At 38.3% G+C, this 10,438-nt stretch overlaps 1 protein-coding gene across 1 annotated transcript; it reads left to right on the forward strand.

Moving 5' to 3' along the window:
• The first annotated feature begins 5,836 nt into the window (after nt 1-5,836).
• Nucleotides 5,837-10,199, forward strand: LOC137725942 (receptor protein kinase-like protein At4g34220). Its single transcript, XM_068464787.1, has 3 exons — nt 5,837-7,390; nt 8,170-8,628; nt 9,260-10,199. The coding sequence occupies exons 1-3, from the start codon at nt 6,202-6,204 to the stop codon at nt 9,943-9,945; spliced, it is 2,334 nt and encodes a 777-aa protein (XP_068320888.1). The 5' UTR covers nt 5,837-6,201; the 3' UTR covers nt 9,946-10,199.
• The last annotated feature ends 239 nt before the right edge of the window (nt 10,200-10,438 follow it).

Raw genomic sequence — 10,438 nt, forward strand, 5'->3', positions numbered from 1 at the left:
ACCTATGAAAATACACAAGTCGTATTTTAGAATCCAATAAATTATGAGACACCAGAACAATCCGAGTCACATTGACTAAAAAGTCAACCGTCAGTCAAAGTAGCCCCACTAAGGTCAACAACACTAGATTCTTCAATTCAGAAGATACAAATGAAGTTTTTCGCTCCACAAGCTCTCAAAGGTTCGACTATCAATAACTATCACGCAAACAAAAGTGCACAAGGATCCAATGGTCAGACTGTTTTTAATTACGAAAAACGAGTGGCAGTATAATTATCCTAAAAATTGAATAACAAAACCATCACATCAAGTTTCAACAAACGAACCTTAGATATAGGTTCAGGATATAGGTTCAGGGCATCGAGAAGGTCTCGCTGTCCAAAATCCATTTGCCAACTACTTGGTTTATGGCTTTAATTGGAGCTGCGGATCCTACTCTTCAAACCGAAATACCCACATTGATGGCCGATCTGATTCCAAAATTGAATAAATCGGCAGATAAGAATACTTGTCCATTTGTAATGGAAATTATATTAGTAGAAATATAAGCTGAAACATTTTCTGACTGGGTCTTAACTATTGGTAAAGCAGTCATACTTCCTTCACCTAAACGAGAACTTGATTTAGCGGCTCTTTCCAAAAGGTGTGAATGTAAATAGAAAACATCTCTCGAATAAGCTCCGAGGCCCAGCAGTCTTCGTAATAGGAGAGACATGATACACTTGTGCTTATTTGGAGAGATCGTGATTGAAGATCGCCGGAGTCGAGAAACAAGGAAATGAGAGACAAAAGACGGAAATGAAAAATAGGGTTCCTAGAAATTCACTAAGCGTGTGTTTACGCACCCGTAATCGGAATGTCGGAATGAAAATAAGGAATCCGATTCCGATTACAGATAACTCTTGTATTTACTACAATTTAGAGGAATCAACAGTGTGTGGGAGCCACACGAAAAATGGAATTCAATTCTTGAAATTGGAGGAATTGGACTCCCTCCATGGGTGAGGTATTTGGATTCCGGGATGGTGAAGGAATCGGGAATACTTCAAAATCTTTTTCTGGACATCCTCCCACTGTAGTTCCACATCTTACACAACCCAGCAACCCTTTCCGGCTCTCTCCCACCCCAACCTCCCATGCTGCAAATTCTTCTTCTTTGTGTTGAATAAAGTCCCAATTCAAAGGACCTACAAAAATATCACTGAACATACAGCAAAAATTAAAGATTCGAAGATAAGAAATACAAAATAAACAAGGAATTTAATTGGGGTGGGCTGAGGTTGAAGAAGATTGAGAAGATGTAGGTGTGGCGGTGGTGGGTGCTTCCAAGTGAGTGAGAAAGAGAAGAGTTGACCGGGGGGAGAGAGAGAGAAAGAGGTGAAAATAATTTGGCCGTTGGATCTGAGTCCATTTTAAAGTAACTAATGAAAATGTGATTAAAAATAAATATAGATGAAATAAAAATAAAAATAAAAATAAAAATGAAGCACTAAAGGGCATTTTAGTAATTATATTGATTTCTATTCCGATTCAGGTGAATTAGTAAACAACTGATATGAATTTCATTTCATTTTTTACTTCGATTCCAAAACATTTAAGTAAACAGCTTCAACAGGAATCCAATTCTGACTCCTCCACAATTTAATTCCTCCTCAATCCAATTTCTCTATTTTGATTACAGTTACGTAAACGCGCCATAAATATCTAAATCTAAAAGAAACTTAATCCCTAAAGAAACCCCTAATTTTTTTTTTCTTCATTCATAAATCCCTAAAACTGAAGATAGATTGTTTAGCATACCTTAAAAGTTAGTAAATTACCTTAAGTTGGGATAGAGACAAAGCTGGTGGGAGGGACCTCGAATTGAGAGGAGATGGTGGTGGTCGGAGTCGAGAGAGAGACATCTATTTGGGATTGGGAGAGACGGAGACGGAGGAAGTAGCTCGATCGAGTTTGGACTTCAGAGTGAGAGAAATGATTGACGAAGTCACGAACACGAAGTTGGCTGCATCGCTGCAAATGTGATGCGAGTCTGAGACTGAGAGAGAGAGAGAGGGACAAAGAGTGCGTGATACAAGTGGGATTCAAATGTGGAGGTGAGACTAAATCAACGGTGAAAATGGTCCGCATATTTTTGGAACTGCCCTGCCTCACTATTTTAGTGGACCCGCCCCGCTCGTCCCATTTTGTGTTTAGAATTTTTAGACCCACCATGTACCCGCCCCTTAGTGCACGAACTTGCCCCGACCGGCGAGTTGAGGGCCCGTTTTACCCTTAGTCTCCCACCCACGCAGAACAGTAGTGATTAATGCTTACCCGCATGGTTGAAAGGGATTGCATGGCATTCTCTGTGCAGCTTTTCTGAGTAGAGCTTAATTCCATATGTAACTTTTTTTTCAATCTATCATAATCTCGAAATCTTGAAACCTAATCTACCATGTTTTTATTCTCAGCAACCATATCTTGAGAATGAGGGGAAAACTTGAGTAAGGATGTTCAATCATGCTATTTGTAAAATTTTACAACAACATGAAACTTCATGTATTCTAGTCTTACTCAACTCTATGTTGATTCCACCATGTGTAGGATTAAGTATCTCAACTTTTTCTTACTAGAAATAAAAAAGGCACATGGTCATGGGATTATGGTGAGATCAATACCAAACATGAGACTGAATTAAGCTAAACCAGGTTAATTAACTTGATGGTCTTGTTATAAGTTTCCCCTATTTGTTGGATCTGTCAAAGGTATCAACATCAGAACTCATAAAGTGAATCAAAAGGAAAGCTTGCTTAATTAAAGAGAAACGCGAATGAGAATAAGGTGGAACTCTCATAGTTTAAAGGTAGATTCACTCTACAACTTCTCTCTGACCATTCTTTTGACAAAGAAGATATATGAGGAAAAGGAATACAAAGTGCAATGGCAATCAGCATTTTATTAGACATTTTCTTTTCATCTCTTTTTCTGGTGAGGGGTTCTGAGTTCTTTCTCGAAAATACTTCCTCACATATGTAACGAGTTATCTTTCTTGCAGACGGACATATGCGTATAAATTTTATTTTCGTAATCAATCTGAATGATTTTAAGGATGGATGGCTTATTCTGCAAGGTCTTCAAAGTTATGTACGCGTGGATTGATATGGAATAGTGAGTAAAAAACTATTAAGATAAATAAATAGGAAAACTAATGAAAAATGTTTAAAAACTTTGAGTTTTAATCAAAATGACAAAAATGTGTTGTAAGTGAATAGTACCATGAATGACTTTTTAGAGTAAAAATGTTATTTTCGTTAAAAGTGAATAGTATCGGGAGTGTTTGGTTAAAACTCCCAAGATAAATAGGCAAACAACAAAAATGGGAAACAAGTAGCAGTTTGGGTGGATCAAATTTGACACTACCTTGAACGTATCTTGTTTTGGCTCTTGGAAGCATTACAATTGAAGTTTAGGGTCCCCTCCTGAGAGTATTTGCAATGGCCCCATATATTCTTGTGTACCTCTCATGAGTTTGATCAATCAACTTCCAATAGTCCAACTAACTTTTGTACATGACATATGGTGTATTGATCAATGCATGGATCTGACTCTGACAGGGAGAAGGAAGGACAACTGCCTCTGAGTGGTGCGGCGAGTCCTACAAATTTGGGGCCAGCACAAGCATAAACAATCTATTATTTCAGTTATGATATGTTGCCAACTGAGATTGTTTATAAAACTAAGACCATTCAATCATCTCACAACCCTATCAACAAATTCTTATTACCATCCAACGCGTTGTGTTCCATGTTTGTTATCTCTAGCCTCTAATGCGTTTAGTGGTTCTAAATTTAGAAAGCGCTTTCACAGTTATGAGAATATTTGTTTTTCTGTTAGGTTGATAGAGTATGCTCCTTAAGTCGCTTCAACACTTACACTATAACGCTCTATGCATTTAGTGGTGCATCCCCGGCTTGCCTATTTTTTGTATATATAAAACAAAAAACTAGGATTGTAAGTCGGCTCAAAACAATTAAAACTTGTGTTCAGTTGGGTTAGGGTTCATGAAAGAAACAACCAATCTTGCATGTTGGTATTTTTTCACGAGATGACTCTAATTAGATTCTATTCGCTTGAAATAAAAATTCATGTTTGAAATTTTGCTTTTAGAGAATTATGTGTACTTTTTTTTTATACTCGGTTCGTTTACAATCCTCTATTGAAGCTCATGCATCATGTTAAGCATATATTCTACTAATTATCAATTAATTTTAGATTGAATGCTCTTATTCTAACGCGTGACATGAAACTGTTTTGTTTTTTTTTGTTTGAGAAACTAAAATACTTCATAAACACTTGCAGGAGCCACCTTCTGACCTTGTTTGACTAACTATTCCCTCTTAAACAACATCCCTATAAGAAACTCTTTAATTAATAAATAAATACATTGAGTCTCTTCTGCCTTTCCTCATAATTTATTTAATTAATATAAGCATATATGAAAAGAGCATATGAGTAACATAAGTTTAGAGGTCATATCAGACTTATATGAGTAACATCTGAAGCCTAAGGATCAAATAATTCTAGCCCTTAAAATTTAATCTTATGGTAAAAAATTATTCTAACTTTCAAAAATCTTTAATAAATTCTCTACTTTTGACCGTGAGATCAAATTTTTAAGACCATAATTATTTGATCATTGGACTCCAAACGTATAGATCCGGAGAGGATTTGCTTCAAGGTCATATGACCCAACAAAGCAACAAACCAGATCAGTCTGGCCTGATTTTTTAGGATTATGTACATTGTTATGTTTAATTTAGAATTAAGTACGAAAAATCGACCTTTTGCCAATATCAATGTATAATTAGAATAATGGGAAACATGAGGTGAGGTGAGCCTATTATTAAAAGGGAACTTGGAGAATGAGAGGAGTAGATCAGTCAATAAAGGGAAAAGTTGGGAGCAGTGGATTAGCTATTGGGATTGGGATGCTACATCTCTGGTGAGAACAAAGGTTTGTTGCAGTGGCTCAAGTCTCATTTTTAAAGCTTAGCTACTACCAATCCCCTCCAATTAAAAAAAAAACAGTGATATGGGTCCATTCTCATAGTGAATAATTGTCCTCTTATCAATTTTGCCAGAGATTATTTGATGTTACACGTTGTATACGCTTAATGTGTATATTCATAAGTTTATCTCTCTCATCATGTGATGAGATTTATGAATGTTACATATGGTGATAGAACTGATTTTCTCTCGTTCTACACCGGACCTCAATAGTACAGTTTATAATTCATTGAGCATCTGTCATATTAAAGTTGTACCCTGTGGTCACTCATGGATTTTTATGTAGTGTGCGTAAATTGTGCAACAAGCTTTTGGTAAGTCACCAGACAAGCCAGACTGCAAGAGTAGTCTACACTGCAAAAATAATACAACTAGACAAAGAAAAAGGGTCAAGAAAGAGAGAAAAAAAATGAAATCCCAATAAAATCAGTTTCCCACAAAAAGGATTTAACCGGATATGATAGCCGCACACAATTTTTCTCCTCATTGCGCATAATTTTTTTATTTTTGGTATTGAAACAATTAAATAGAACAATGGACATAATTAAACAGATGTAGCTATCGTTTTCCTTTACTAGACAGCACTATGATAACACTATGACATTTTGTACCGATAACACGATACTATGTGATTTAAATTTCTTAAAAAAATGCTTACTTGATTTGTTGTGAATACAATACAACACTTTAACATTTTCGTTTCATACAAGTTATTCTCGATATCCCTCCCTCTGTTAAAAGTGGGAAGCCAGTACAGACGGATCAAATTTCCATGTGAATGCCCAAACAGGATGGTAGAAATTAACGCCTCTGCAAAACACGTTATGGGCTCCAACTCACTTCCTTGTCCTCTGCCCTACACACTCCCATAATTACCAGAGACAATATTCCCCCTCCCTCCTTTCCCTTCCTAATTATTTCCAATTTTCATGAACTCCACCTAAACTCCTCAGTCAGAGTTGGCAGAAAGCAACCGTCTCTTCTTCTCAAACACCCAACTTCTGAGCTTCCTTAATTACTCCCTTTAGATTTGTTCACCAAAACAACAATCTGTAGTTGGTCACCATCTCTCTCTCTCTCTCTCTAAACCTTTTTCTACCCCATGAACCTGTAAACCCAGCATCTCGTCTTCACCCAGCTCAAGAATCAATCATGACCTGGTGGAGGGTTGCCTTCGAGTTTCTTCTTCTTCTTCTTCCTGCAACATTTGCTCTCAACTCAGATGGGGTTCTTCTGCTTTCCTTCAAATACTCAATCCTCAGCGATCCGCTCTCAGTCCTCGACTCCTGGAACTACGAAGACGAAACCCCATGTTCCTGGACTGGCGTCACGTGCACCCAGCTGGGAAGCCCAGGTACCCCAGACATGTTCAGAGTCACCAGCTTAGTCCTCCCCAACAGCCACCTGCTGGGTTCAATCTCACCCGAGCTGGGTTCACTCCAACACCTTCAAAGACTCGATCTTTCCAACAATTTCTTCAATGGGTCTCTGCCTGTCGCCTTCTTCAATGCCTCGGAGCTTCAGGTCCTCTCTCTCTCCAGCAATGTGATCTCCGGCGACCTGCCGGATCAGTTGGTCTCCGGCCTCAAAGGCCTCCAGTTTCTCAACGTCTCCGACAATGCATTGGCCGGAAGAATCCCAGAAACACTCACTTCTTTACAAAACCTCACTGTAATTTCTCTGAGGAGTAACTACTTTTCTGGGAATCTACCCACTGGTTTTAAGTCCGTTGAGGTTTTGGATCTCTCCTCCAACCTCCTCAACGGGACTCTACCTCTCGACTTCGGCGGTGAAAACTTGCGCTACTTGAACCTCTCCTACAACAAAATCTCTGGGAAATTTCCAGTTGGTTTCGCGAAAAGGGTTTCGGAGAACTCCACTATTGATCTCTCCTTCAACAATTTGACCGGACCGATACCGGACTCGCGGGCTCTGCTCAGTCAGAAAACAGAGCAGTTTGCAGGAAACAGTGAGCTTTGTGGGAAGCCATTGAAGACCCTCTGTCCCATTCCTTCTACTCTGTCCACACCGCCGAATATGACAACTAGTACCAGTTCTTCTCCGGCGATTGCTGCCATTCCCAGAACGTTTGATACTGGCCCGGAAACGAACACTTCTGGGGGTGCAGATGGGAATCGGAATCAGTCGCAGAGCGGGTTGAAACCTGGCACGATCGCCGGCATTGCCGTCGGAGACTTGGCCGGAATAGCTGTACTAGGATTGGTGATTCTCTATGTCTACCAAGTCAGGAAGAGAAAAAGTCTCAAGTCAAAAGATGGTAGTGCCAAAGACCTGGAAAAGAATCCAGAAATTGTCACAAAACTAGACCCAGATGAAAAAGGTATGCACTTTCAGTTTTGGAATTGATATTAGATAGATACAATTTAATTTAGTACATTTTACCTCTAAATTCTCATATGATTTCTCTCAATATTTGATATATTGTATATTTTTGTTAGGCGTAGTGATTGTCACACTCTTGGTTTCTCCTTTAATTTATGAAAATTAAGCCTAGGATAAAAAAAAACCATGAGCAGAAAAAGCAGTGCGAAAATCACTTCCCTTCCCCTCACATCAATATTCACGATATTAGATACAATTTGGTGCATTTCAATATTTTGCGAATTTTTGTATTTTCAGACAGGAGTAATGCTATTCATACTATATTTTTATATCACATTTCTATATTACCTTAAGAGGCATTTGAAATAGACATTCACGTCATTTGAAAAATTTGCAAAATCTAAGGAAATAAAGGAGAAAGACTCATCGTATACCACAATCATCATTTAATTAACTAGTTTTTCTAAATTATTAGTTTATTAAATAATGAACTAAGTTTAAAAATCTGATTAATTTAAATGATATGGTTTTTCACATCAAATGCCACCTAAGATGGTATGAAAATGTGTTACAAAAACATGATATGAATATCATTACCCTTCAAATAGTCGATATTTCTGTTGACATGGAAATATACGATTTTGGATACAATCTAGTACATTTTACACAAAATTTTCCTTTAATTTTTCTCCAAATCAATATTGTGTGTAGTTCTGTATTTTCGAACTCTCGATAGTTCTGTGAACACCGCTACATAATACGTTTGACACAATGCAGCAAAATCCGCAGCATGGTCATGCCTAACAATCAAAGGGGAAGAAACATCAGAGGCAACAAGCTCAGACAGTGACCATGATGATAAAAATGAACAAATGGGTTGTCTGCAGAATCAGAACGGGGAGTCTCAGAAAAGTGGCATCTTAGTGACCATAGAAGGTGGGGACCAACCGGAGCTGGAACTCGAGACACTGCTGAAAGCATCAGCTTATATATTGGGAGCCAGCGGCCCAAGCATTGTGTACAAGGCAGTGCTGGAGAACAAGACTGAGCTTGCAGTGAGGAGGATAGGAAAGTGCAGGGTTTTGAAGATGAGGGATTTCGAGAGCCAAGTGCGTGCCATTGCGAAGGTGAGACATCCGAATGTGGTTAGGGTTCGTGGGTTTTACTGGGGTGACGATGAGAAGCTTGTTATCTATGACTATGTCTCCAATGGCAGCCTTGCCACTACCACCAACAGTAAGCTCTGTTTCCTCTCTGTTTTTTGGCGTATGTTAGTTAAATTATATATTGTTTTGCTAGGAGCTAGCAAGTTGCCTTCCAAGTTTAATTGAAAATTAAGCCACAACTTAATGTTTTATAAGAACAATTTTATATAAATAAATTGTCATGATTCTTTGTTGTGTTGTACCTCTGTTTTCCTAAACTAATCAACTTGTTTTGTGGTGTTTTATGTAAATCCAATGTCCATTTTCTAGCTTTATTAGCTAATATTTCATCAAAATAAAGTAAAAAAATTTGTATCAATCTCTGTTATCAGTTTCTTAATCACCATACACTCTGTTTAATCACAAGTTCCAACTTCCAAATTAGTGAACCATGATATACAAAGATTCATGGAAATCCTGCTACAAAGTGTTGAACTAGTAGAGCCCAGAGGGACCATACTATATACAAGGTGGATAATGCGGCAATTACTCGCGTCTTATGGCCACACTGAAAAATTTATGTATATGTAGTCAATAGTACAATTGTTATATGTTTCCGGTGTGGAACTTTGCGTAATTAGTGTTACTTATGCCTTGTGTTTTCGGTGTGTCAATTCTTATATAAGTGTCATTGATCTCAAACATGTTTGAAAATTTTGTAGGAAGAGCAGGGTTGTCGCCGTGTCATCTACCTGTCGAAACTCGGATGAAGATCGCAAGAGGGGTCGCGAAGGGGCTTGCTTACATCCATGAGAAGAAACTTGTGCATGGAAACATCAAACCCAGCAACATTCTTTTAAATCCTGATATGGAGCCCATAATTAGTGATTTCGGCCTTGATAAGCTGATGTTAGGCAACATGATTGGTCATAAAGCTAGCGGGTCAGCTCGGGGGTACTTTGGAAGCCTAAAATCCACGGCCACTTGTGAAGGTAGGCATGAAGCGCTCCCAATAGGCAGCAGCCCCGTGGCAATGCCATCCGCGGGGAATGCATCTTCGCCTTATAAAGCGCCGGAGTCCCTAAGGAACTTGAAGCCAAACCCCAAGTGGGATGTGTATTCATTTGGTATAGTCTTGCTTGAGCTTCTCATGGGAAGGATACCTTCAGAACGAGAGTTGATTGCCCAATGGACACCCGGTTCGCTGACGGAAGAGAAAATTCAGATTTTAGTAATGGTTGACGTGGCGATTAGGGCTGAGGTGGAGGGGAGAGAAGATGCCTTGCTGGCTTGTTTGAAATTAGGGTTTAGTTGTGCTAGTTTTAGTCCACTAAAAAGACCAACCATGAAAGAAGCCTTCCAAACCCTAGACAAAACTACTCGTCCTTGTTCCACATCTTCAAACTAATGATGTATCGAGTCCTACAAAAGTGGCTTTGGTTATGTTAAAGCATGCGTTTTGCTTTTAGTTTGTTTCCGTTGAGTTGAACGTTGCACGAAAAGCATTAGAAATATTGTTGATAGTTTAATAAGTACCAAGTTTCCGTCGAAATTTCTTCTAGTATTGTAATTCACAATGTAATTTATAAATGTAATATGAAATCGTTTAACGTTTTGTTCTTTGTTCTACGATGATGACGGAATTCTTGTTTGCTTGTCAAATTGAATACTTGTAGAAGTTTCCAGGAAAAAAATAAATTTTGAATACTTGTACAATTGTTCATTCTCCTCAGTAAGTAGCAAGCAGCAATCAAGAGATGCCTTTTTCATCTTGTTCAATTTTGTTGTTCCTCTTTTTTTAAGGTGGTCAATTTCTTTTCTTTTTTGAACAAACAATGTTATCTTACACTAAAGGGAAGACGGTGGGTTTAGCCACACAATGGGCTAGCAATAATGTGGTT

The sequence above is a fragment of the Pyrus communis genome, chromosome 2, assembly GCF_963583255.1.
Source record: "Pyrus communis chromosome 2, drPyrComm1.1, whole genome shotgun sequence".
Classification (NCBI taxonomy): domain Eukaryota; kingdom Viridiplantae; phylum Streptophyta; class Magnoliopsida; order Rosales; family Rosaceae; genus Pyrus; species Pyrus communis.